The sequence below is a fragment of the Microtus ochrogaster genome, chromosome 6, assembly GCF_000317375.1.
Source record: "Microtus ochrogaster isolate Prairie Vole_2 chromosome 6, MicOch1.0, whole genome shotgun sequence".
Classification (NCBI taxonomy): domain Eukaryota; kingdom Metazoa; phylum Chordata; class Mammalia; order Rodentia; family Cricetidae; genus Microtus; species Microtus ochrogaster.
This window is the reverse complement of record NC_022013.1, coordinates 58,645,437-58,672,974: the sequence shown is the minus strand read 5'-3', so window position 1 is coordinate 58,672,974 and position 27,538 is coordinate 58,645,437. Positions and strand designations below refer to the sequence as shown.

Sequence of the window (27,538 nt, the reverse complement as noted above, 5' to 3'; positions counted from 1 at the left end):
TTGGGCTGTCACAAGCAGCCTTCACAGGCTAGAAGCCATCTCTGGGCATGGGCTCCGTCTCAGAACCGCCTAACTGCTCCTGTGTACCCCAACTGCTATGTGGGTCTCCTGACTGATAGGTACAATCCAGATGGCCTCCCCACTAACATGAATCAAGTCACCCCCTGAGCACATATGCACACACACACACGCACAGACACACACACACACAGAGACATACACACACCTACACAGGTACACTTGCACACGCCAGCACCACACAGACCAGGGACAGGGCTGGAGCTCAGGGTCTCTGGATGCATCTGTTTATGGTACTAAGGAGCAGCTGACCTAGACACAGAACTTCCTCCCCCTGATTCAACTCAGTCAGACCAGCACTAGAGGCTTGCTTGAACACAACCTCCCACTGCTAGGAGCTGCCAGCGGCCGCCTTCGTGTATGCTAACACATCTCCTAAGTCCTTACCTCTCTGCTCGTGAAAGGGAGGCTGAAAGAGCTGAGGCCACAGCTTGGGGGAACAAGCAAGGGAGTTGGGACTGGAGTCCTCATCTGTGTTGGCTGGGATATCACGGGCACGCTGAGTGTGCTAGGCCCATGCGCCCTCCATTCTTAATACTGTGGAGCCCTTTCCTCAGAGGACAGTGCCTACTTACACCGTCAGGTCCTGCTAGCACAAATGCCGGTCTTTTCCAACCCTGCTGGAGTCCTCACCTCACCCCACCTTCCAGGCCCCCACAATTTGTGTTATCTTCTGGGTACTTGGTGAGCTTTCTACATTTGGGGAACTTCCTGACCTCATTTCCTGGATGTTTTGTTCCTGTGGTCCAGGGGATGGGGCCAGTGTCCCTCTGCCTGGGAGAGTCTTCTGACCAAGCCAGCAAGGAAATGAACGAAGATCCTAATTAGGGTGGATGACCCCCCGGAGAAATGCCGATCCTTTACAGTAGCCCGCATCCTTCCCACCAGCCCGAGTGCTTTTCAGATGTTTATACAGTGTTCATTAAAGAGAGCTGCCTTAGATAAGAGGTCCGAGCATAGCATCCACACCCAGATAAGAAGCCTGGAGGCCTCAGACTGCTGGGGAGAACCTGAGCCAGCCCCGCTCCCTGCTAAGCAGTCAGCAGGACAATGTGGGCCCGCTTCTCCGGGACTCCTCCTGGCTGCACCTGGTGACACACCACAACAGGCCTGCAGCCCCTCCTTAGGGCCCAAGATGTCCCCTGGGGCCTTCTGGGTGGCCCTGCTCTTGCTGTTCCTGCTGGTCTGTCCCACACACCAGAAGCCGCTGCAGGACTGGGTCCAGCCATCCCCCGGGGGAAACGCCCGCAGCTCACTGGGGTTGTCTGGAGGTGGAGAGGAGGGTGTCTTTGACTTGAAGATGTTCCTGGAGAACATGAAGGTGGACTTCCTGCGCAGCCTTAACTTGAGCGGCATCCCCTCCCAGGACAAAACCAGAGTGGAGCCACCCCAGTACATGATCGACCTGTACAACAGGTACACGACCGACAAGTCGTCCACTCCGGCCTCCAACATCGTTCGGAGCTTCAGTGTGGAAGGTAGAGTGCGGGATTCCCCCAGGGTTTCATGGGGTGGGACATACGGCACCCCGCCCCCACAGCGAAGTGCCCCGCCACCACCACCACAAGCAGCTCTTCAAGCTTATACTGAAGTGAATCACAGTGTTAAAACAGGGTGAAAATGCAAATATTCCGATGAGCTTTTCTGTGTGCTCAGTGGCTTCCCCAAAGGGCTGTGCAAATCATGGGACTTGTCCATCAACACCGAAGATTCTGATGGACAGCCTGGCTCCTCCCCTGGGGCATAGCCTCATTTAAGCCAACAGGTATCAAGGATGCCAGGCTTCTGCTTCCCTCTATCCCCCTCCCTTCCTTTCCTCCTCTTTTCGCCCTCATTTCTTTTGCCTTCCATCTCCTTTGCTTCCCTTCCTGCTTTCCCTATTCACCTTCCCCCAATTCTCTGCCCCCTTCCCTCTCCTCCCTTTCCATTTCCTCCCTTTCCCTTCCTCCTGATTTCTCTTCTTCTCTCCCTTCTTGTTCCCTTCAGACTTAGAAATAGAAATAAGCCTGTTTGTTTTGAAGTTTTTAAAGGAAAGCCAGTTTCTGTTATAAAATTCTTTTTAAACCTAGACTTGTGAATGTTAGACGAGATCCTCATTATTTTTTTAGATGGAATCTTTCTCGGCACAGTAGGTCTTTGTCTGTCTGTCCGATACGTTTTTAAATCAAGTGTCTTTGATTTTAAAGACTAGAAAATAAACATGGAGGTGAGATCCATAGCTGATGAGTCCTAGAATTCCAGAATCTGGGTAGAATGAGTTCCTGGGCAGAAAGCTGGGTCGCCAGGACTGAGGAAGCCAGACCAGGCACACTTGCAAGGCACACTGGCCCTATTTGCTGCACAGAACCAGCTCCCCTTATCCTGTTGTGGCATCTCACTCTTAAGGACCAGGAACCCGGGGCCTCCCCATTTCTGGTCCAGAGATTTGCCCAAGGGCCCCAATTCAGAAGCACAGTCAGCACTGGCCAGATCAGTCCAGCCTGCAGAATGTGTACCTGTCTAAGGACAAACAAACGTGTTGAGTGCTGCTTCGTTTTCTGACTGCCCAACAGAAGTTTCAAGGGAACTTGCCTTACTTCTTTAAAAAAAAAATATCAATTCATTTAAAAAAATACAGTTTTCAGGTCACCAGACCCCTGGGATTGTCTGTGATCTCTACTTTAGAGAAAGGATGAGGTTTTCTTTGGGGAGGGGGTGGTTATTTTGTTTTTATTGCGGCCTAAATCATCCTATTCCATGGGCCTAAATGTGAAGCCCAACCAGAGACACAGTCCACCTACACATATATCCTTGACACATCTATTATATGCACTAGCAGCAGCAACGGCAACAATATGCATACATGCACACATACAAACACACATGACCTAGGAAACATCTGTCTCTTCCCACTAAGCATGTGATTTCTCATGTCTGACAGTGGTCTGGTAGCCTCTGTGGAAGTATGCCACGGTAAGATCACCTCAGGCCACGAATACAGTGCACAGTTCCCACTGTTCTGATACGCCATGGCTTTCGCCATGTGATTCAGGAGCCAGAATGGGGCGTCCATGCTGAGCGAGGAGACCACAGAGAGCCCGAGTAAAGGCCACAGGCTTTGTCACAGGCATTGCAGGGCTTGGGAGGGGGACAGAAGTGTTAACTGAACATCAACTATTAGCTCATGACTGGCCTGGAAGTCCCATATGCTACCTTAATAAAAGCAGGTAAGATGGGCCCCATTCTACAAGAGAGGAAACTGAGGCACCCAGAAGTCCAAGAATACCAGCTCAATTAGGAGCAGAGTCAGGACTGATGCTTCCTATCTGTAGACTACTAGCTAGGTTTCAGCACAGCATGGGTCTCTCCTCACGGTGATGGATACAGGAGTCTCCCTAATCTGAGAGAACCCAGGTCTGTTTCAAAGGTTCTATTGTGGTCCATAACTATTAAATGTAAATCACAAAACAGTGACTCACAACTTCTAAATGACTTGCATCACGGATGTGATTTTTATTTTTAATTCTCGTTTTTCCTTACTCATGGTGAAGCTTTTACTGTGCCTGGTTTACTCATTGCACTTCACCGCAGGCATGCGCGCATAAAGAAGGAACACCGTGTGCCAGGCTTAGAAACATCTGTACTTCCGGGCATCCTCTGGGTGTATCAGAACGCGTCTCCCCAGGATAGGCGGTGATGGTGTGTGGGCGGGAACCCACAAATGGCAGTGTCAGTGCTCAAGCCCCAGTCTGGAAGTGGGAAACTAGACAATTAGGAGGCTAAGAGAAAAATCCCCACCTTTGCCCATGATGACAAAACTGTTGGAACGGAAATGCTTTTCCTCTTTAAAAAAAAATCCACTTTCACTTTTGAAGGAAGCTATTAACACATTCCAAATTATTTAAACACTCTAATGCTGTGATTGTTTTTTTACTACTTTATCTAACTATGGACTTTTTTTGGCATCAGCCAGGACTGTAGACTTTTCATTCTAAAGCTGACAATCTATTTCATGACCTGCCTTATATGAGACTGCTAATTATCTGTGTGTACTCTAGCAATAAAAACTTCTGGATACTGATCTCCACATTTATGAAGTTGGGATAATAACTATATCCTCCCAAACTCATAGTGCAATGCCAAGCACACAGTAGGTGCTCAGTAAATAGTAGATACTATTAACCCTAAGTGAAGTTACCTGCCTCTGTTTTTTTTTCTGGGGAAAAAATAATTCCAAGAGAACCTTCCTGAATGTTCTTGACACAGAGTGGAGACAACAGTGACAAAAATCTATTGTCCTAGATGTGCCTCACAGCAAATCAAAGTTAGGCGTTGGTATCATAAAAATGGGCACCAGACAGACGCTCCCCCGCGTGTGTTTGCGTTTCAGATGCTATATCAACAGCTGCCACAGAGGACTTCCCCTTCCAGAAACACATCCTACTCTTCAACATCTCCATCCCTCGGCACGAGCAGATCACCAGGGCTGAGCTCCGCCTCTATGTCTCCTGCCAAAATCACGTGGACTCCACTCGTGGGCTGGAAGGAAACATGGTTGTCTATGATGTTCTGGATGGAGATGACACTTGGGATGGTGCCTCGGGGACCAGGACCTTCTTAGTATCTCAGGACATTCAGGATGAAGGCTGGGAGACCTTGGAAGTATCGAGCGCGGTGAAGAGATGGGTCAGGGCAGACTCCGCCACCAACAAGAATAAGTTAGAAGTCACAGTGGAGAGCCATAGGAAGGGCTGTGACACACTGGATATCAGCGTCCCACCAGGTTCCAAAAACCTGCCCTTCTTTGTCGTCTTCTCCAATGACCGCAGCAACGGGACCAAAGAGACCAGACTGGAGCTGAAGGAGATGATCGGCCATGAGCAGGAGACCGTGCTTGTGAAGACATCCAGGAGTGGTTTCCAGGAAGCAGGCGAGAGCCATGAGGAGGAGGAAGCAGATGGGCACACAGCTGTGGGACCATTCTTAGCTAGAAGGAAGAGGAGCACTGGGGCCAGCAGCCACTGCCAGAGGACATCACTCAGGGTGAACTTTGAGGACATAGGCTGGGACAGTTGGATCATCGCACCCAAGGAATACGATGCCTACGAGTGTAAAGGAGGCTGCTTCTTCCCACTGGCTGATGATGTGACACCCACAAAGCATGCCATTGTGCAGACCCTGGTGCATCTCAAGTTCCCCACGAAGGTGGGCAAAGCCTGCTGCGTTCCCACCAAACTGAGTCCCATCTCCATCCTCTACAAGGATGATATGGGGGTGCCAACCCTCAAGTACCACTATGAGGGAATGAGTGTGGCAGAGTGTGGGTGCAGGTAGTCTCTGCAGCCCCTTGGGGTGGGGGATGAAGGACAGGGAAGAGGTCCTGATAGGGTCTTGCAACCCCCTGGGCACAACAGGGGCTAAGATGATCTGAACCCATCCTGGAGAAGGAAAAGAATCACTCGCCCTTCTTGTCTCCAGTGACTTGTCTTCTCTTGTCTCCTCTGCTGAATTGACATTAACTAGGGTATACGGTTATGTGGGCAGAATAGGAGACCCTGGAAGGGTTAGTGGGTAGAAAGGAAATGATGAAAAAGAAATGGGAGGAAGAGGGATGGGGGAGTAGCAGAAAAGTAAGCAGAAACCAGCAGAAGATGCAAGTGACGTGTATAGAGTCATGGGAGATCTAGGGTCTAGGAAGCAGAGACACGAAGGAAGGAAAGGAAGAGGTGGGCTCCATCCTTCATTTCACGTTATTTTCCACACCCCACTGAGATGTGCACTGTGACCTCTGATTGTCAGTTGTAGAGATCAAAACTCAGCAAACAAGTTTTGATAACTAAGTGGTAGGAGTCTGCCCTGAGTGTGGGAGCCCTAAAGCCTGGGACCTTCTGAAGCATCCCAGTTTAACAGATCACTGGGTACTGAAGGAGTCATTAGATGCGGAAGACCCAGCATGAGGCCAGGCAGGGCTGAGCCAAGTCCATACCCACCGCTTGCTGTGTCCCGGTATGATCTGCTTGCTCCATGCCCATGCTCACCCTGTGATGTCTGACTAAACCCCACCCCTGAGTAAATATCCCCAGGCAAGCACAGAATGGACAGGCCGTTCAGGACCTCCCCTCTGACGCTCGTGGTAATCTGAGCTGCTTTCACTACTTAGGCCAGTTCTCATGTGTTTCGGGGGTCATGTAAGATCACTTGCAATCCTTTATTCCAATTCTGTGACCATTGGAGGGACTGCCTATGACTTGGGCCTCTGAAATGGTCTACTCTGGACAACTGCCCAGGCAGGAACATCTCCTGCCTGGGGACTCCACAGAGGACAAGGCAGAGTTTGGATCTGTTGGAACCAAATGTGCTTGCTATTGGTTAACTATTTGAAGCTTGCCTATTTGCTTTCCTTGGTGACCTGCATTCAAATGATGAGAGGTCCAGCCTTACTGGGTGCGGTGTCCCGGCGTCTGAAGACAGTCCTGTTGTTCACCTAATGCCATTGACTCTACCCGCAGCTGCCAGCTTCCTTGAGTACTGTGTTCCCCAAGGAGGACAGTGTTTCCATTCCTGTGCCTCAGCCTCTCGCCTGACTCTCCTGGTGGTTCATAGGACTGGATGGGGTGAGGAAGAGCCTTATGCCCTCGGCCAGGCAGGGCCCAGAGGGGAAGATCTGGACTCCTCTCATTGATTGATGCTCCCACATAATTTAAAACAATGAACTACATTAAATTACATGGAATCAATGAATGTCTTTAACACAAACCACAATTAAGTGTTATTGGTAGAGTTGAAGAAAAGATAACTTCCTGAGCCATGCCAGGCAGTGTGGCAAGGCAGTGTTATTTCCAGGTGGTGGTGGGTGGTGATGTCTTCTCTGGGTCCTAGTGATGGTTCTCTGTGCATAAGGAAAAAAAAATACTTAGAAATCAAGTCTAATGTCTGGTATGTGTCTTTCCTTAATGTGAGGTCAGAGTTGAGGCCTCTCTCCAGTTCCCCGGCCCTGCCCACCTGCCTGATTAGCCCCTAGAAGATGTTCCACCACTTTACCTGGGGTTCGGGAGTCAGGCAGGAGGGACATAGAGCCTCCACAGGGTAAAAGAGTGTGATATCTGCACAATGGGGTCAGCGAACGCATTTGTGTGTATTTGTGTGTGTGTGTGTGTGTATGTGTGTGTGTGTGTGTGTCTGTGTCTGTGTGTGTCTGTGTGTATGTATGCTGGTATGAGCAACTATGTGGACAGAAGTTTGCTAGAAGTTAGCTTCCCCACTTTTTCTCCCCCCCAACACACACAGATACACACATCAGAGCAGATCATCTCTCTCCAGGAGACAGAAGACCTTAGGTTATCTCCACCCAGTGCCCAAGCGTGTCTCTGCCAATGTCTGTCTACCATGCTCAAAGCCCATCTCTCCAGACTAACTCTACTCTCAAGATCACCCCCGCTCTCCTTCCGTAGGCCAATGTCTTGCCCATTCCCACCCCCAATTTCTAGCTGCACAACCCATATGCCATCGCCTGTGAGGGAGACCCCAAGCTCTAGTACCACCCACTCTGGCCTACTGGGTGGTCCAGCTCTGGAGAGTGTCAGTCCTGTCTCAGGGGACCCAAGGCCTCCACAGAAGACAAATCTGGGTCTGGTGTCCCTTACAGAAAACCATGAAGTCTGAGTTTGATATTATAAAAAAATGGACACTAGGCAGGTGCTCCTCTGTGTGTGTTTGCATCTCAGATCCTGTCTGCACAGCAGCCATGAAGGACTTCCCTTTCCAGAAACACATCCTGGTCTTCAGCATCTCCATTGCCAGGCACATGACAATTTGTTACACAGTTCCAAGACCCAGCATGGGGAGATGACATGACTCCTGGCTTGGGTCCCTCATGGTCATGAGTCCTCAGGTAAGACCAAAGCCTCTTGCTTTGGTCACTTCTGGAGGACCAACATGCTCTGTGTCACAGTACAAACCGATGTGGCCCAGTACACAAAGACAGGACACACAAGGAGAGACTCACCATGGGTCTCTGGCTTTCATGCCACTGGGTTATTTTCGCATGGAATTTATCAAAACTTGCTCACCCACCGGCACGGATTGAAACATAATACAGCTATTCTCTGGTCACTAACATGGTCGGTTAACCCACCTGCAGTGCTATATTGGACACAGCTCCTAAAGCACCCTCTATATATGGTACAGGGGTCACTGTAATGTTTGTAGAGATGCTGAAGCCATGGAAGGAGATTGCTGTCCTTCCACTGCTCACAGAGAAGTCACCTTCTACCTCTGTGCCAGGAACAAGGGGAGAGAGCTGAAGAATGCTGAGAAAATGTGCCAGACACATGGACAGAGAGACAAATCTCTGGAAGTGGTTTCAGGCCTCATCAATCTAGGCAGACAGAATCTGTGCTTTGCTGCAGAATACCTGCCCTGGAGTCTGATGACCCTGTCATCTCTGTCGTAATATGTACTAAGGAAGACCACAGGGTTTCTCCAATCTGTGAGTCATAGGCAGCGAAACCACCCATCTCTTAAAGACCAGCCAGTTGTATCCACATGGCACCCCCATGGGAAACAGCTGGAAGACGTGCCATTCTCTGCCTTGCACGGCCCCAGCTTTACCTTTAACAAGAATAGCAAGGAGACACCTCAGGTGATTTGCACTGGGTCGGACAGCACCAAGTTTAGAACCCCTTTCTCTTTGGATAGCAAGCTGTGCTTTGTAAGTGATCGCTGCAGACAGCCATGTGCCGGCCTTAGCTTTCCTTGGACTCATCCTGCTCATAAGATTACTGTTCGTCAGACAATAAACTTGTTCCACTACCACACATCCCGGCTCTCAGAAAAATGTTCCCACTGTCAGTCTCTGCAGCATCTTCTCACCTGCATCCCTTTGGACTTGATTTTCCTGTAGTCCTGATAATTCCTAACATAGGAACCTCTGGACGGGAGCTGTAGAAGCCCTTTTGCTATAGCTGATAGGTTGAATGGTGTGCAGGTTTGAAGGGGGTCGGGGGCTCCTCTAGTCTATGTCACGTTTTGGGTCAAAGCGTTGATAAAGCAAGGACAATAAATAATAATCAAAAATGCCATGTGGGGTTTGGAGCATTCATAAGCGTCCCATCTTTTATGTGTTTGTGGTATGCACGTGAATGTATTCATGTTCTCGTGTGTGTGCATGCCTGTGGGGAGGGTTGTTCATGCATGTGGAAGCCAATGGTTGGTATCAGGTGTCCATCACTCTTATCTTGAGGCAGGGTCTCTCACTTATACCCAGGCTCAGGGACTAGACCAACCTAGCTAGCTAGCCTGCTCTGGGGACCCTGCCTCTGCCTCCTACAAGCTGGGATTACATGTGAGCCACCATGCCCAGCTGACATTTGTGTAGGTGCTGAGGGTCAGAACTCCAGTCCTTATGCTTCCGGGGCAAGAATTTTATCCACTGAGCCATCTCCCCAGGCCACTTGCCCATTTTAAATGAAATAATCAAGATGGTAGGTAATTGGTTTCTTTATGATGTCATCAAAAAAAAAAGAAAGAAAGAAAAGCTAAAGTCAGGTCAAACCAAGAAACTGTGAGCTCATATGCTTCCGGGGAAGAAGCAAGATTTGAGAACACCATGGCAGCCCTGAAGAAAGTACCTGGGAAGGGGATCTGCCTTATTTCTCTGTTCCTGTGACCGAATACTGACCAGACTCAACTTGGGGACTTCCAAGTGGCTCCTGATCGCTAAAGGAAAGTTTTAGGTAAGTAATTTTGTTTTGTTTTACAAGTAATCTCTCTCTCTCTCTCTCTCTCTCTCTCTTTCTCCCTTCTTCCCTCCCCCCCTCCTCCCCTCTCCTCCCTTCCTCTTCCTCTCCTCCTCCCTCTCTCTACCTCTTCCTGACCCCCCTTCTCTCCCTCATACCTGTCCACCTTGTGGTGAGCAGCCTTTTCTAGCATGTTCTGCCACCAGCCTAAAGGCAATGGAGCCAGTAACCATGAACCAATGTAAGATTGTCCTCTTTTAACTTGTCTGTGTCTGGTATTTTGATGCCATGGTGCAAGGCCGACAAGAAGGCCCCGGCATTAAAATAATGGACAGTCGGGTGGTGAACAGACAAATGTATTAACAGATAGCTCTCCTACAGACGTACTTCTGCCTATAACCTAATCCAGATTTCATGTCTCCCAGCCAAGGTATCATGTCCCCCAGGCAGTGGAAAGAGTTGTAGGTGGTTTTCCAGTCCACACTGGGCAGCTGTTCATTTGTATACACGAGGACCCTCTGCCTCCTATCCTTGGAGGGCGTCTTTGCGGTACATGCTTCCCCCAGAACAGCATTGTTCCTGATAGTCTCTGCTTCTCCCTGTCCAGAGCTTAGCTTGGGCTCCAGCAGTGACAGATACGCACCCTCAGAGGAACTCTGACAGCATGCTTAGAGTTGTGGCTTCCCAAAGGCTCATTCCCTGCTGAGAGGTCTGTGTCTTTCCACCCTGGTCTGATTCTGACAGTAAATCTTCCTTGATTCCATTGGCTGCAAACAGGGGAGTGATGAGACCATATGTCCCTTGGGTATTAAACAAATCCTAATGAGCTAAAAATATGTTCGTTTTAGCGAACTGACCTCTTTGGCCTTCGTAAACAACTTGGTAAACATCTTCAGATAACGATTTCCAGAAACTGTCTTGTGGATTTCCAGCTTGCAGGGTAAGCTCTCTCATCCTCATCCCAAAGACCCCTTTCTCTGGCTCTGACACCACGGGGCTATCTGCTGTTCACTGAGCCCAGCCAGTGTGTCCTAGACACAATTCAAGAAGCCAGAAGGAGGGCATAGGAAGTGGCAGCACCAACTGCTATTCCCTGTCTGTACACCCCCACCCTCCCCTACAATCTGACCTAGGGTTATCTGCTAAATGAGAGAATGTGCCCACTAAGAGGCTGGCTGGGCAAAGCAGGGGTTCTAGGTGTGGGCTCCATGGCAGGTGTTCTTAGATATCCAGGACAAGTCACAAGCAAAATCCATAGCATAGCCCTTTCATGAGGAAAAGGCGGTGCATAGCAACGCATCTGGGACTGGCTCCCAGGTGTATTCCCACAGGAATGAGAATGACCTGTAGTCTCTGTGTGACTTGGAGCCACCAAGAACCACTCACTCACTTCTCATTGCAAGCACTGGGCTGAAGCTGAACCCTTCGCCAACAGGAGTCCTCACTTACACAGAGAACAATGCTCACTAGATCTCACAGTTAACCTGATCTGATCTGGAACTACTGAGGCCATGTTCCTCTCACCTGTCACACCGGGTACGGAAATCCCGACACATCATTTATCTTGTTGCAAATTTGTGAGGAGACCTGTTGTACCGATAAATATAAGCAGGGTATAAGGACACACTTCAGTTCCTGAGCCCAGCAATGGTCCCAGACTCAGCCTTGGCACTGAGATAATGGTGGCCTTCCTAGCCTCTTCTCACCGCCTTTCACCGGTCCCCATCTAAAATGGTGGGATCAATTAGCTACTGAACTCCCTGGCAACAAAATATATATATATATATGAGACTTGTTATAGATCCCTCATTGGTAACTTCCAGACACTGCAATTCTTTGTGAAAACTTTTGTATTTAATCTACCCAATAACTCACATAGTCTCATGAATAAATGAGATGCTTTCCTAATCTAGGGAAGAGACAGCCACAGAACCAGACCTCCAACAACATCTACCTAATTCCAGAGCCGTGGGTCACCCACAGTAGTGGGAAAATGATATTTATTTATAGATTAACAACTCTCATTTGCAAGGCTTTAGTAAACACTGTGAGTGTGGAAAGCATAGCTCAGGAGGATCTAGCGCATGGCAGGAGCTCAAAATAAACACAATTATTTGTGTCACTCTATGCAGACATGGCTCAGCAAGATGAGATGCCTTGTTCCTTCCGGGTCAAACCACACTGGCCTCTTCTTCCTAGTGCCCTGGTGCACGCACTTGAATTAGACAGGATTAAAGGCTTACCAGAGCTGGAAGCCTCACATCTAACTCCCACGTTGAGCCCCAGACCTTCTGTCTGCCTGCTAAGAAGGACAAGGAAGAAAGGCAGCTGTGAGAGCAGATCCCGGTCTTGTACACAGTCAAGGGAGCTCTGACTCAGGAGCCAGGGCTCCTGGGATCCCAATGATGAGAGAATGGGCCCTGGTCTTGCCCATGCTGCTCTGTGTTCTGGCAGACCCCATGCAGCACCTGTTCCAGTCAAGCCTGGTGCTGGACCTGGCCAAGGTCCTCTTGGATAACTACTGCTTCCCCGAGAACCTGATGGGAATGCAAGCAGCCATTGAGCAGGCTATGAAGAGTCGTGAGATTCTGGGCATCTCAGACCCTCAGATGCTGGCCCATGTGCTGACAGCCGGAGTGCAGAGTTCCTTGAATGACCCACGCCTCTTCATCTCCTATGAGCCCAGCACCCTCGAGGCTCCCCAGCCAGCACCGACACTCACCAACCTCACCCGAGAAGAACTAATGGCCCAGCTACAGAAGAGCATCCACCATGAGGTCCTTGAGGGCAACGTGGGTTACCTACGAGTGGATGACCTCCCCAGCCAGGAGGTACTGAGTGAGCTGGGGGGGTTCTTGGTGACCCATATGTGGAGCCAGCTCATGAACACCTCCTCCTTGGTGCTCGATCTCCGGGACTGTGCTGGTGGTCACATCTCTGGGATCCCTTATTTCATCTCCTACTTGCACCCTGGGAACACCGTCATGCACGTGGATACCATCTATGATCGCCCCTCCAATACCACCACCGAGATCTGGACCCTGCCCAAGGTCCTAGGGGAGAGATACAGCGCTGACAAAGACGTGGTAGTCCTCACCAGTGGACGCACTGGGGGTGTGGCTGAGGACATCGCGTATATCCTCAAGCAGATGCGGAGGGGCATCGTGGTGGGCGAGCGGACGGAGGGTGGTGCCCTGGACCTCCAGAAGCTGAGAATAGGCCAGTCCAACTTCTTCCTCACACTGCCCGTGTCCAGGTCCCTGGGACCCTTGGGAGGAGGTGGCCAGACGTGGGAAGGCAGTGGAGTGCTGCCCTGCGTGGGGATACCAGCAGAGCAAGCCCTAGAAAAGGCCTTGGCCATCCTCACCCTGCGCCGTGCCCTCCCTGGAGTGGTGCTCCGGCTTCAGGAAGCCCTGCAGGATTATTACACACTGGTGGACCGAGTGCCGGGCCTGCTGCACCGCCTGGCTAGCATGGACTACTCAGCTGTGGTCTCGGAGGAAGACCTAGTGACAAAGCTCAATGCTGGCTTGCAGGCTGTATCCGAGGATCCCAGGCTCCTGGTGAGAGTCACTGGACCCAGAGAAAGCTCCTCTAGGCCCGAGACTGGGCCTAATGACCCTCCAGAAGCCGCTCCTGAGGTGCCCAAGGAAGAAGCTGCTTTGAGGGCCCTAGTGGACTCTGTGTTTCAGGTATCCGTGCTGCCGGGCAACGTGGGCTACCTGCGCTTTGACAGATTTGCGGACACATCTGCGCTGAGGGTGCTGGGCCCTTATGTGCTGCGCCAGGTGTGGGAACCCCTGCAGGACACCGAGCACCTCATCATGGATTTGCGCCACAATCCTGGGGGGCCATCCTCTACTGTACCTCTGCTGCTATCCTATTTCCAGGGCCCTGAGGCTGGCCCCATGCGCCTCTTCACCACCTATGACCGCCGCACCAATGTCACCCAGGAACACTTCAGCCACAGAGAGCTGCTAGGCCAACGATACGGCCACCAGCGTGGGGTGTATCTGCTTACCAGTCACAGGACGGCTACCGCTGCTGAGGAGTTCGCCTTCCTAATGCAGTCCCTGGGTTGGGCCACCCTGGTAGGTGAAATCACAGCAGGGAGCCTGCTGCACACCTGCACCGTGTCACTGCTGGACACGCCGGAGGGCGGCCTGGCACTCACGGTACCTGTGCTCACCTTTATGGACAACCACGGCGAGGCCTGGCTGGGTGGTGGTGTGGTGCCGGATGCCATCGTGTTGGCTGAAGAGGCCTTAGAGAGAGCTCAGGAGGTTCTGGACTTCCATCGCAGCCTGGGTACCTTGGTAGAAGGCACGGGTCGCCTGCTGGAGGCTCACTATGCCAGGCCAGAGGTCGCGGGGCAGGCCAGAGCTCTCCTACGCTCCAAGCTGGCCCAAGGAGCCTACCGCACGGCTGTGGACTTGGAGTCACTGGCCTCGCAGCTCACAGCTGACCTGCAGGAGGTATCCGAGGACCATCGTCTGCTGGTGTTCCACAGCCCTGGTGAGCTGGTGGCCGAGGAGGTACCTCTGCCACCCCCTGCTGTTCCCTCCCCAGAGGAACTCTCCTATCTCATCGAGGCCCTGTTCAAAACCGACGTGCTACCGGGTCAGCTGGGGTATTTGCGTTTTGATGCCATGGCTGAACTCGAGACGGTGAAGGCCATCGGGCCTCAGCTAGTAAGATTGGTGTGGCAGAGGCTTGTGGACACAGCGGCTCTGGTTGTTGACCTGCGCTACAATCCTGGCAGCTACTCTTCCGCAGTGCCCCTGCTCTGCTCCTATTTTTTCGAAGCAGAACCCCGCCGGCACCTCTATTCTGTTTTTGATAGGGCGACATCTAGGGTCACAGAGATATGGACCCTGCCACTGGTTGCCGGGAAACGCTATGGTCCCCACAAGGACCTCTACATCCTCATGAGCCACACCAGTGGGTCTGCAGCCGAGGCCTTTGCTCATACCATGCAGGACCTACAGCGGGCCACAGTCATCGGAGAGCCCACAGCTGGAGGGGCACTCTCTGTGGGCATCTACCAGGTGGGCAACAGCACCTTATATGCCTCCATGCCTACCCAGATGGCCCTGAGTGCTACCACGGGCGAGGCCTGGGACTTGGCTGGTGTGGAACCCGACATCACTGTGCCCATGAGTGAGGCCCTTTCCACAGCCCAGGATATAGTAGCCCTGCGCGCCAAGGTGCCCACAGTACTGCAGACAGCTGGGAAGCTAGTGGCAGATAACTATGCCTCCCCTGAGTTGGGGGCCAAGATGGCTGCCAAACTGAGTCGTCTGCAGAGCCGGTATGCAAGGGTGACTTCAGAAGGGGCCTTAGCTGAGATGCTGGGAGCAGACCTGCAAATGCTCTCTGGGGACCCACACCTGAAGACAGCACACATCCCAGAAGATGCCAAAGATCGCATTCCTGGAATTGTACCCATGCAGGTAAGATACAAGAACGACTTGGCCTGGTCCAGTCCTGGGAGTGAGTTGTCCCCATTGTCAGCCTGTGTGTGCCTATATGCGCAACTCAAGACTGTAGCTCCAGGCTTCTGTGATTGTGTGTTTACTAGCCATGTCCTTTCTTCCTTTCACTGTGCTGTCTGTTCTCCTCTCCTGGTCCATGAACAACCTGCAGAATGTAACACATCTAATGTGACAAGCTGGGGTGGAAGGACTTTTGACGTTAGCCAGGTAGAAGACAAGAGTTCTCATGAGTTTATCAGTGTTGGGAAAGGGAGTCAGCAAGTTGTCTGAGGCTCCAACAGGGGATTTTCCCTTCCTGAAAGTATGAAGTTTACGTTACCTGGATGCACTGTGTCCTTAGAGGAGAGACGCGACACGGGTTCTGGAGTGGCTGGGTGCTAAGGCACATCCCAAAGGCCTGTGTGTGGAGTCCGCTTGTCATCCTCTCTCCAGACAATGCACAGTACACGTCCTGAGGCAAGGTGTGTGAATATTTGTCTGTTCCAAGGACCGGCTTGATGGGGAGTTTGGAGCAAGGTGGCTGCAGTCAGAAAACTTGAAAGTCAGCACCAGAGTACCTGGGAGCACCAATGGGTGCAATAGATTGTGGCAGTTGGGAGGGTGTGGAAAGGGAAATGACCCGGGTAAGGCCAAACTGCATGGGATTCACAGAGCCCCCCCCCCCCCAGTCACCTAAGCCTTCCATCAAAGAGCTCTCCCACCACCTCTCCACCCACTCTCTCATCAGTGGCTTTGCGGTGAGGTCAGTGAACAGGCAAGGCTTTGCTTTGGCCTGAGGGGAGGGCTAGGGCATAGACAGCTTAGCTGGGAGTTACTCACTGGACAGGGAGAGGACAAGGAGGAAGAAAGGGCATGGCAGATACTGCTGGGACCTGGCAAGTGTGGGGAACGCCTCCTAGAACCAGCCCTCTGCAGGTGAAAGGGATCTCTCAGCATCTGTCCTCCAACAGTGGGAGGTCAGGACTCTTGCATGCTAGGGCTACATAGACTTCTGCCACATGGAAACACCTAGAGGCAGAGAGACAAGGATATAAGACTCAAGTTTCCACAGGGAGCCTGGCAGCAGGGCAATCGCCTGAAATCAGACAAGAGCTACAGGAAAGGAAGGGTTCTGGGCCACTGTCGCGACCACACAGACCTCTTTGCCTTCTGTCTAGGTCACTGAGTCCTACAATTTACAACAGTATTTGGGGGAGAACAAATAGAGCCATATTGGGGGGGGGGTTCTGGGTTTTTTTTTTCCTGTTTATTTGTTTTGTTTTTCCAGCACAGCCAGGGTCGTGGAGTGAAAGAGTGGATTGAATTTGGAGTGGATTCTTTTTTCACCTGTTCCTGTCTGTGAGGGTCTCAGACAAGTTAGTCACCTTGTCTGTGCTTCAGAATTGCCCTGGAAAGATGAGAATAACCGTGTCACTATACAGGGTGACTGTCAAATGTAATGAGGACTATGAAGGTCCTGTCCCAGGGCCAGGCCGCTGAGAAAGATTGCTAATTTCTTCTCCCCGTGTCTCAGCAGAGGAGATGGGCCCAGGGACATAAGGGGTGTCTGGTGAAGCTGGAAGTACCATACCTCTCCAGACACCAGCTAAGGGACTGGTAGACTGAGCATTCGCTGCAGGATGTCACACATGGCTCCCATCCCAGGCCCATCGCCCAATGCTACCCTCCCAGACACCACTAACTCTTTCCCATTTCCTCAGTAGCCCGTGGCAGCGCTCTCCCGGGCTCTGCCTTTTACTGTTCTCCTGATCTAAGTGAGGCTTCCACTCTTTCAGATCCCTTCCCCGGAAGCCTTCGAAGATCTGATCAAGTTTTCTTTCCACACAAACGTGCTGGAGGACAACATTGGCTACCTGAGGTTTGACATGTTTGGGGACTGTGAGCTGCTTACCCAGGTCTCTGAGCTGCTGGTGGAACACGTCTGGAAAAAGATTGTGCACACGGACGCCCTGATCATCGACATGAGGTCAGTGCACGAGGCAGTGATCCCAAGCTGAGCCATGGCACTGGCTGAAGACAGGCAGAGCTCCAGGTCAAAGCAGAGGGCGTGGGGGACCCCATGACACAATCAAGGAGATGAAAGGAACCAGGCCACCAGCCTGCCAGGAATCTGGCCAGCTAGTCCAGAGGTTCAGATCTTATTAGCTGAAAGGACCTCAACACTGGTAATTTTTTAAGCTCCCCAGTGATCTCAATGTGTATTTCAGATGAAGAGTTACCCCATATCTGTTGTCAGGCAAAAGAAATCAAATGAGAGGGGCAGGGATAAGAAAGATAAAAACTGCTGATCCGTGGCCCCATGCGGGCCCTGTGTCAGTAGCTCTGGGGGGTGGAGAAGTTGTATAATCTATAATCCTGATTGTCAACCCTCCACTGTGGTTGTACGTCTGCAGCATCACTCCCAAGACAGCCTTTCTCCTGGGCACCACAAAGCCAGGGTCCCTAGGACAACTTGAGAATGAACAAGAAAGCTTTGCATGACAAAATGGTTGTTGTACATCTTCACCCACTCACCTCCCTTTGCCTCTGAAAAAAAAGAGAAAGAAACAAAAATAGTTTTTTATGGGGTGAGTTCCTCCCACAGACCCCCATCATCACCACCCCCACTCCTCCAAGCAGAAGAGTGCTCGGGCAGTGGCCAGGCTCAGGCCTCATAGGCCTATTGGTGGGTATGTCCCAGGCACCACCCACCAGTATGAGAAAGATCAGGCTACTTGTCTCCCATGGGAACCTTTTCCACTTCTCTGCTGCTGGAGAAAGACTCAAGCAGCTGCCCACCTAAGCACCTACGCCTATTGTAATTGCAGCTCTTGCATGCCTGTAAATAGTCACTAGGTGGCGCTGAATCACTGGCCTCCTCCCTGCGAGATCACTTTCTGTAGCCAGGTTTTCTATACAACCAGGAACTTAGCTGGTCACTTTCTTCCTCAGACACCTTAACGAATACCAGAGCCACCACCAGGACAAGCATTTTTTTTAATTAAATATCTTCCTCTTTTTTTAAGGGGAAGCCCAGCTGCAGACACCCTTGGCCTAGACTATTCTGACCTGGGGTTGGGGATCAGATGCTAAGGTCAAGGGCCCTGATGGCTCCTGGCTGTCCCCTGGAAAAGTCTCCTGATGCATTGTCATCCCCAGAGAGGCAAGGGTCATGCAAGGTTGAGTGCAACTCACCCCTCTGAACTTCCACAATCTTGAGTTTACTACTACATCAAAGGTCACTAGTAACTTGGGTTGCTACTCTTGATGGATTCTGTGTTCTATTCATACACAGTATGGATGCAGAGAAGTCCATGGCTGATCTGTGGGAAAACAATTGCAACAAATTCCTAATTACAGGACTCGTCAGAGCCTCTAATACACGAATATACATGAGCAGGCTCCAAATTCAGTATTTTCTTTTCACTCTTTTTGATTCTTTCTTTTGTTATTATTGCTATTGTTGTTTTGAGATAGAGTCTCACTGTGTAGTCTCACATGACTTGGAACTCACTATGAAGACCATGATAGCCTTGAACTTGTGGAGATTCACCATCCTCTGCCTCTCAAGTGCTGGAATTAAGAGTGTGAGCTGCCATACCCGGCCAGTATTTTCTGAAAGTAATTGATCACAGACTCTTTTAGTCTCAAGGGGCTCGTGCTCTGTGGAATCCCCTGGATCCTGCCACCCATGGAACTGTGAAGGCTGCCCTTGAGTAGCTACATTAACAAGGGACAAAGGGCAGAGATGTTCTAAAATTAGAACCCTTCTGCACAGGAAAAAGACCCAAGCTCTAGGGGACTCTGAGCACCTCTCGGTGCGCTCAACCCCTCTTCGTCTCTGCTTCTCTCAGGTTCAACATTGGCGGCCCCACCTCCTCCATCTCAGCCCTGTGTTCCTACTTCTTTGATGAGTCACCCCCCACTCTGCTGGACAAGATCTACAGCCGACCCAACGACTCTGTCAGCGAACTCTGGACCCACACTCAGCTCACAGGTAAATGAAGTCTTTTTCTCCCTGTGTTCTCATTCTAAAACCTTCTTGGGAAAAACAGAGAAAGATAACTTGAGAGTATATAAAAATAACAATAACAGATCATAAGCTCCCTGCTCTGGTCCATTGGGCATAATACCGGGACACCCTTCAGGATCTGAGAACACATGTCTAGAGAAGAAAAGTGGGCATTAGATGGCTTGAATGTCTTGTCTAGGATCCTTCAGCTGACAAGTGAAAGAGCCAAGATTCGAAAGTTACTTTGCTTGACACTTGCATGTCCCCCACTCTTGACAGTAGTGTTAGCAGTCTGTAGAACAAATGCAGAACCAGGACACCACACACACACACACACACACACACACACCTTGCTAATCAAATGGGTGTTTTTAGAGCTCGTCTTGTTTGTACGCTCGGTAGCAGCTCATCGCAACTGTCTGGAGAAATGTCCACATTCTAACAGGCCTTCCTTTACTTCTCTGGGCCCAAGAACATCCAAAGCAGCAGAAGCACCCCTGGATTTCATAGACCCCTGACTCTCAAAGTCATGTTTCTTGGTGAATGTCCTCCCTCCCTCTGCCCAGCATGCAGAATCAAGGGCCCTATGTGGACCCTGTATTCCCATCCCCCAAGAGGCCATAAGGGATGCCAATAGGATACCTCTGACCAGAGATGTACCTGGCCAGTTTCATTTCTACACTTTCTCATTACGTAAGCGTTTTTTCACCATAGCTTCCAGGATTTATCCAATAATATTGAAAACTCTGAAGGAGAAAAACAGTCAGAATCAGGTGAATTCTAAATTTAAACGGATATTCAAAACCAGAAGGTTAGGATAACCTCAGATTTAAAGATTCTAGAATATTGGGAGGGGAGGATCCGATACAGGACCCATCAGCCACCTTCTGCCACTAAGACCCTAAATGTGAGTGGTCCTTATTGAGATGAATTTTCATTGTAACATCCACACCAGATTTAGAAAACCTGTTTCAGAAATGAGAGAAAGGATAGGGGAAGCCCTAACAGGAGAAGTGGGAAGGGAGAAGCAGAGAGCTGAACCTCTGTGCTTCGGTGCAATGATTTCATTTTAAATAAATGTATCTTTGACATATTGTCTAATCAAATCATGATTAAAGTTGATTTTGTTTGTTTACTTTTATACTTGTTAACATAGCTACTCAAAAGTTTCAAACAAGCGCCAAGCAATAAAGTAATAAATGTTGCTCTTCTGGGGGCCTAAAGCAAAGAGACTCTCAGGTTAGAGTTGGGGGTACCATTCCTCAGGACACAGCTGCATGCCAGAAACTCAGAAAAAGGCAAGCCTTTCTTGCCTGAATCAGAGAGGCAGCCTGAGGCCAGTGGCCCACATAGTGACACAAAAGAGCAAGACTAACCCTGTGGTCCTCTTCGTCTCATCTGGATAGTGCAGAAAAGGTAGGGTGTTGATTTGCTCCCATGCTAAAGGACCTCTGTCCTCCAGGGGAACGCTACGGCTCCAAGAAAAATGTGGCCATCCTCACGAGTGGTGTGACAGCTGGTGCCGCTGAGGAATTCACTTACATCATGAAGAGGCTGGGCCGGGCATTGGTCATTGGTGAAGTGACCAGTGGAGGCTGCCAACCACCACAGACCTACCACGTGGATGACACCCACCTCTACATCACTATCCCCACAGCTCGCTCTGTGGGTGCCGTGGACGGCAGCTCGTGGGAAGGGGTGGGTGTGACACCTGATGTGATTGTTCCTTCAGAAGTGGCCCTTACGAGAGCCAAGGAGACCCTCCAGAGGGCCCTGGGAGTGTGAAGCAGAAACTGAGGGTCCCCAAGAAGGGTCCCCATGGCCGGAGTTGCCATGGCAGGTCCTCTGGGTCACTACTGGGGCTCTAGCATGAGCCTATCACGAGCCACAGATGTAAAGCGCATGTGAGAGTAGCCTTCTGTAGTAGCCATCTTTTCAAGAAGCCAAGGAAAGAAGTGCTTGACACTGGTAGTACTTTCCAACGTTTCAGCTATTCTTTAATTTGGGACGGCACTATCCTCTGTAAGTTCCTCCTTAATAGATAGTATCACTGAGTCAAGATGCTTCTAATACCCAAACAAGCCTATGGTAGAGTAAGATCCCAAATCAAACCACCCTAAGTCTGAGCCCATCTGTGTCATTTACCTGTCTTCCTGTATCCACAATACCCTCTTGAGACTATTGGAGAATAACACTGGTGGCAAGTAGATGGCTTCTGTGTGATCTTTCAACTGTGGTGTGTAGTTTGGGGCTGTTGCACATCTATGTGTTTCTGGTACTCAGAGGCCACCTGCAGCTCATAGCTACTGAGGCTAGAGACCTTTTTTATGTATCCCATCCCTCCCCCACGACCCTGTGGTTATGTCTTGACCCACCAAACACTGTCACTTTTGTTCTCATCTGCCCTGTGGTCTTGGGTTTGCAGTCATCACATTTGAATGGCAGGATAACAGGGTGCAAGTCTATACTGCCCCAGCTGCAGCCCCCAGACACCCTACCTAAAGTGAAGAGCTCTAGGGCCCAGAGGTGACACAGGGAGCAAAGCCTCTGGCTGGTACCCTGGGATTCATACAACTTGCTCCTCCTACTTTGTAAACTAATTCAAAGATAATATAATTAAAAAAAACTGGACCACACACCTGTATTGTTTAGCCCTGGCATCTGGGAAGGTTAAGCTGTAACTGGCCAGGCTCTAATAAAGTGGCAGAGCTTTCGGAAGATAATGGAACCCTGACCTCCCAACCAAACAGCAAAGATTTGTGAGTACAGCAACCAAACTTCAAGGGACACGCTTGAACTGACGCTGTCTAGACTCTCTCCAATCCAGGGCATGGCAACAGTGCAGGTCCTGTCTGGCTACATCAGAGCAGGGCCATAGCTGGGGGATTTGCTAGTAATCTCATGACACGGCCTCTGTCTTCCCTTATGAGGTAAATGTGTGAGTGCTCCATGGTGCTTAGGCATTTAAATTTTAGGGATCCCCTCCCTCCTTCCTCCTCTTTCCGCTCCTCTCTTCCCTCTCTCGCTTCTTCCTCTAATTTAGGTTATAACCTAAATTAAATTCTTGCTGAGAGACCTGTCAGTGCTGTTTCTATCTTCCCTTTTAACACTTTGTTTTTGTTCTAGGTCCTTATAAGTGTATAGCACGATGCCCAGAGAGCAGTCATCCCGAAAGACGAGAGTGCGTCTGGAATCACAGCACCAGTGTTGCTCTGTGCATTCTTTTCTTCCCTTGTCTGGCACTGTAGGCATTTACGGATGGAGATTTTAGGCCTGAGACCAAGCACTCTGGGGGCAGCAGATGGCAGGGAGCTCATGGATGTTCCACAGGGAGGATAATCAAGGTTCTTAGCTTTCACATGAGCAACCATTACCCCCACCCTTCAAAAGGGAGGCCACTGAGATGCAGGAAGCTCAGAAACCTGCCTGAGGCCACACAGTAGGCTTGCTCTCCTTCGGGCCACCCAGTGTTTGCATTCTGGGGAGATTCAGTCCCAACTGCATTGCCTAGAGAAGAGTCCCTCAAAGGCAATGGTCCTAGACTAGAGTCAGCCTGCCTCAGTGCAAAGACCAGTCCAGTCTCTCCCCCTGCTTGTGTGATTCCAAGAGACTTACTTCACTCTACGGGTCTCAGTTCCCTCATGTGTTCAGTAGGGGAGGTAAATACTACATCTGTGAGAAATTACAGTTAATCAGAAGCCTAGCCAAAGTCAGATGCCATCACTTTTCTGTTTCAACGGTGGCTGCCTTGGGAGCCCACCTCCCTGGTAGTGAGCTGGTTCTACCTTGGTTGGTTAGAGGGACGTGGGGTGAAGATTAAATCTGGAACAAGTGACCAGAGAGTTGAGGCGTCAGCATCCATCCAGATGCCCAGGGGGCAGGGGCAGACCAACAGTAGCAGCATCCTCAGCAGGCAGCTTCCAGGGATGACGTCACTGATTTTTTTCCACCCACTCTCCAGCCAGATCCCTCAGACTACTCTTCTGAGACTGAATACAATCCAGGCTCCTTCCAGAGGGTCCCCCTCTGCCTCCATCAGCCAGGCTGTTTCCTCTCAAAGAATAGAGCAGGCTGGCACCACCAGTGAGGGGATGGGTGGGACCTCAACCCGCATCTTTCTGCCTGAAGATTCCAATGTTTCCAGTATCCCGTTATCTGGGTCCTGGGAAGGGGACTTGAAGTTAAAAGACACTAATGTTCTCTGCATAGCAAAGCAAGTCAGTCTTCCTTATGTGAGCATCTCATGGTACCTACCTGGAGACAAGGTAAAAGACACTAATGTTCTCTGCATAGCAAAGCAAGTCAGTCTTCCTTATGTGATCATCTCATGGTACCTACCTGGAGACAAGGATAGAATGAAAGAGAAAAGGAACAACACACACACACACACACACACACACACACACACACACACAGGTCCCAGAAACTCATGTCTGCACTTATTACCAGCACACTCTCGGGTCCATCAAGCCAAGGCAACTCCTGTCCCCAACTTAGCATCTTGGACTCTCTCATACCTTACTTTCAGACACTCAGACCTCTTGGCAGACACCCTCTCTTGCCCAGGCCCCTCGATCACACAGACACCAGAGTCTGGTGAGCTAATATCTGACATTACTCTACTATTGGTACTATCTGTCATTCTCTCTCTTGAACTGAGGCCCCAGCTTGGTTCCTGTCCAGCCTTTTGCCTCATATATGGGCTGTAAGGGGTTGATCTTACTGAAAGGCCTTGTTCTCTAGGGGCATTCCTCTCAAGGGTCAGACTTACCTGTCCCTTCCTACAGACCAGATGGAGAAGGAGCTTAATACTATAAGCAGAATGGGATAGGGCAACCCCCATGAACTTGGTCCAGGGTGCTGGCGTGCCCCTGAGAGTCCAGCTGGTTCTAATAGTCCAGGTGTTCCCATCGCCTGCAAGGTTAGAGGATTGTAAGAGTCCTAGACTCCAAACTGGTTCTGGGGCAAGACATGCCTAAGGGACTTCTGTTGTTCTCTGTCAACGCATCAGGGATCACACTCCATTCAACAAGGAAGGGGAGAAGAGCATATGGAGATCCCCACAGAACCCCTATCTTGAGACTAGGCCAACACAGCAGAAGAGAGGCCCCTGATCTTTCTTTTACTTTACTGTGCCCAGGGCCAGCACTATTACCACGTGAAAGGAAAGGAAGCTAGGCATATTAAATCCCATTTCTGGGCCAGGAAGTTCTCCCTCAGGTCTCCACAGGAGGACACTTATCTAACCACCTACTGGTTCCAAAGGGACTAAGCTGCTGCCACCTGGCTTAGGGACCTCAGCTCTGCCTTGCTGGCTAGTGCTGAAAATAGTCTCTTAATCTCAGGATCTTAGAATAGCAAGGGGACCAGACCCGAGAGGTTCCCTGCCCCCAGCCCTGGGACACACAACATGGATGAAAGAGGGAAAGCTAAATTTAAAACCTCCTCCTTTTCCTTCACATCCCTCATACAAATGATCTCTAAACAGTCTCACCTAAGAAGTGTCTTAAATCATATCACATCACAGAATAACTTCCTTAAAGGAGGAAAGGGCTATCTTAGCGGATTTATATTTCATTAAGTATATTACCGTTAAACCTGTAACAAGGCTTGTAAAAAGAAAATTGTGAAAATGGCGGGGGATAAGGGAAATATCTGGAGAAATGGCTTACGGATGTTTCTAGGGGGCGCCATCTTTTCCCTGGGGATGAAGGAGGCAAGGGCTGATTGGGCTTTTCACGCTTTCATCCTGAGTAGCATGTCTTCTTCCAGAGCAGCCTGTCTTCTTCCAGAGCTCATAAGGGGAGGACCAGGAGTGAGGTTAGAAGGGATGGGCCTAGCCCCAGCCCACTCAGCAGCTAGACGTCTTTCAGACTCGGGGGCAGCAGGTGACGGCTCTTTCATCCTCTACACTGACTTGGATCAACAGGTCTCTGCCACGTTGCCCGTGTCACTCGCATTGCCAGGATGCACAGAAAGGAAGCAAGGTATCAAGATCCCAGTCCTCGTCCGGGAAACCCTCCTCTGAGTCACCCCAAGAAGGCACTCATCTGCCCATCTGTGCTAAACAGCAGCTGAGTTAGTCGACCACTACTTTATTTAATCCCTGGCTTGCTGTTCTCTCTTTTAGTCTATTCCAGGCCATGCCCCATGGGAACTCGCTGCCACCGAGGTGTCGAGGGGTTGGAGTGGCACCCGGTTATGCTGCTCTCTCTTTTATCCGATTCCAGGTCGGACCTGAGGAGGCTCCCCCCAGGAAACCTACCCAAGCTCTTGATCAAAGACCAAGGTGTGCCACCGCCATGCCTGCGCTCTGGCACCTTCGCCTATATGCGTTTTCCTAACCATATACAGTCACTTACGTTTAGATCCCTGACCTAAAGATCCAGGAATCTGTAACAAGCTCAGAATGAGGACCTGGCATCATAGTGGTTGGAGCTGTTTCCAAGATGATAGTCAAGGAAAACCTCAATGGTGCTCTAAACTCAGTGCTCTAAGTGCTCAGGATACGAATGCTCAGGATCGGGACTGGGTAAAGACCTTGTCTAGTAAGTTGAATTCAGAATGCCTTATTTCACTGTCATTTCCAAATTCTTCTTTTTTATCTTTTTGCGTGGCTGCAAGCTGAGCCTTGTGTCTCACACATACTAGGCAAACACCCTACTGCTGAGTCATAAGCCCTTGCCCCTAAGGACTTCTTAGAAGCCTTAATTTTTCCAAGAATTCTCTTATTTGTTATTTACGGATGTGGGAGTGGTTGTGCTCCATGGGTGCCCACACCCCTGAGGCCACAAGAGGGTGTCAGATTCCCTGAAGCTGGAGTTTCAGGCCTGTGACAGCTCAGTGCTGGCGATGGGAACCCAGCTTGGGTCCTGTGGAAGATCAAGAACTGTGGACCACTGAGTCATCTCTACAATGGAATAAGTGAACTGTGTATAGGAGCAGCTGCCCCCTCTGTTCAGGCTGCTGTTAAAAAAAAAAATCCCTAGACTGAACGGTTATGAACAACAGGAATCTATGGCTCTCAGTTTTAGAGCGTAAAAGAGGGACAGGTGTCAGCAGATGAAATGTCTTATGTGAGGACCTCCTCCAAGGTCAGAGGTTGTTCTTTTCAGCCATGACGTAGGAGAGAAAGCAGGGAGCTGGGACTTGAATGTGAATTTTGAGGAATGAAAAATATCCAGACTATTTTTTTATGAAAGAGATAACTTAGGAAGTCAGAGTTTAAAGTGACATGAAGGAGAAAGCCACAAGAGGAACCTTGACTTCCAGAGAAGCCTGGGAGTCCAGCGTGCTCACTCTGAGGAAGCCTGGGAGTCCAGCGTGCTCACTCTGAGGAAGCCTGGGAGTCCAGCGTGCTCACTCTGAGGAAGCCTGGGAGCCCAGCGTGCTCACTCTGAGGAAGCCTGGGAGCCCAGGGTGCTCACTCTGAGGAGCTGTGTCACTAACAAATCCTAAGTCATGAGCTCCTGAACATCCCTGAACTTGTAAATCTGAATGACTGCCAAACGGCTTGTGTTGGCAACAATCCTAAGCATCATCTGCACCTTTTGGCAGAACCATCGCCCTTCCAAAGAGATGGCATAGAAACCGTGGGTCAATCCACTGTGCCAGAAATAAGCGGGGACATGCTCTTTGACAGATGCCATCTCCTGTCTCCCAGTGCCAACACCAGAGTTGTCAGGAACAAAGCCAGCGTCAGGCAGATCATTCATTTATTACTCATCCATTTATTATTTCTTTCAGAAGATACCTGTTGAGTGTCTATTGTGTGTCTGCCTTGTCCAAGGTGATGGGAATACAGCAGGGAACAGACAGCAAACTCCCACTCCTTCTAGTGAGGAACGCTACAGTGAACAAGGCAGATCTGTATGCTACTTAGTATACAGGATGGAGAAAAGTACTCGAGTAGTGTGTGTGTGTGTGTGTGTGTGTGTGTGTGTGTGAGTGTGTGTGTGTCTGTGCCTGTGTGTGTCTGTGCATATCTGTGTTTGTGTCTATGTGTGTCTCTGTGTTGTGTGTTTATGCAAGTCTCTGTGTCTGTGTCTGTGTATATCTATGTGTGTGTTTGTGTCTGTGTGTCTGTATTTGTATGTTTATGTAAGTCTCTATGTGTGTATCTGTGCCTGTGTGTGTCTGTATATATCTGTGGTCTGTTTGTGTCTGTGCCTGTGTATATCTGGATGTGTCTCTCTGTGCATGTCTGTGTGTGTTTATGTAGGTCTCTGTGTGTGTGTCTGTGCCTGTGTATGTCTGTA

At 50.2% G+C, this 27,538-nt stretch overlaps 2 protein-coding genes across 2 annotated transcripts; both read left to right on the top strand.

Annotated features, from left to right (window-relative positions):
• The first annotated feature begins 1,213 nt into the window (after positions 1 to 1,213).
• On the top strand, positions 1,214 to 5,391 carry Gdf2 (growth differentiation factor 2). Its single transcript, XM_005348627.2, has 2 exons — positions 1,214 to 1,556; positions 4,448 to 5,391. Exons 1-2 carry the CDS (start codon positions 1,214 to 1,216, stop codon positions 5,389 to 5,391), a joined length of 1,287 nt encoding a protein of 428 aa, XP_005348684.1.
• A 6,805-nt stretch (positions 5,392 to 12,196) lies between these two features.
• On the top strand, positions 12,197 to 21,065 carry Rbp3 (retinol binding protein 3). Its single transcript, XM_005348626.2, has 4 exons — positions 12,197 to 15,247; positions 17,065 to 17,255; positions 19,123 to 19,265; positions 20,743 to 21,065. The coding sequence occupies exons 1-4, from the start codon at positions 12,197 to 12,199 to the stop codon at positions 21,063 to 21,065; spliced, it is 3,708 nt and encodes a 1,235-aa protein (XP_005348683.1).
• Positions 21,066 to 27,538: the final 6,473 nt, after the last annotated feature.

What these genes read in the sequence shown, in the direction of transcription:
- Rbp3 (XM_005348626.2), top strand. Translation starts at nt 12,197, where the DNA reads ATGATGAGAGAATGGGCCCTGGTCTTGCCCATGCTGCTCTGTGTTCTG. An exon ending in CTGGAATTGTACCCATGCAG is followed by an intron (nt 15,248 to 17,064) that starts GTAAGATACAAG and finishes CCACTCTTTCAG; the next exon opens with ATCCCTTCCCCGGAAGCCTT. An exon ending in GACCCACACTCAGCTCACAG is followed by an intron (nt 19,266 to 20,742) that starts GTAAATGAAGTC and finishes TCTGTCCTCCAG; the next exon opens with GGGAACGCTACGGCTCCAAG.
- Gdf2 (XM_005348627.2), top strand. Translation starts at nt 1,214, where the DNA reads ATGTCCCCTGGGGCCTTCTGGGTGGCCCTGCTCTTGCTGTTCCTGCTG. An exon ending in TCGGAGCTTCAGTGTGGAAG is followed by an intron (nt 1,557 to 4,447) that starts GTAGAGTGCGGG and finishes TTTGCGTTTCAG; the next exon opens with ATGCTATATCAACAGCTGCC.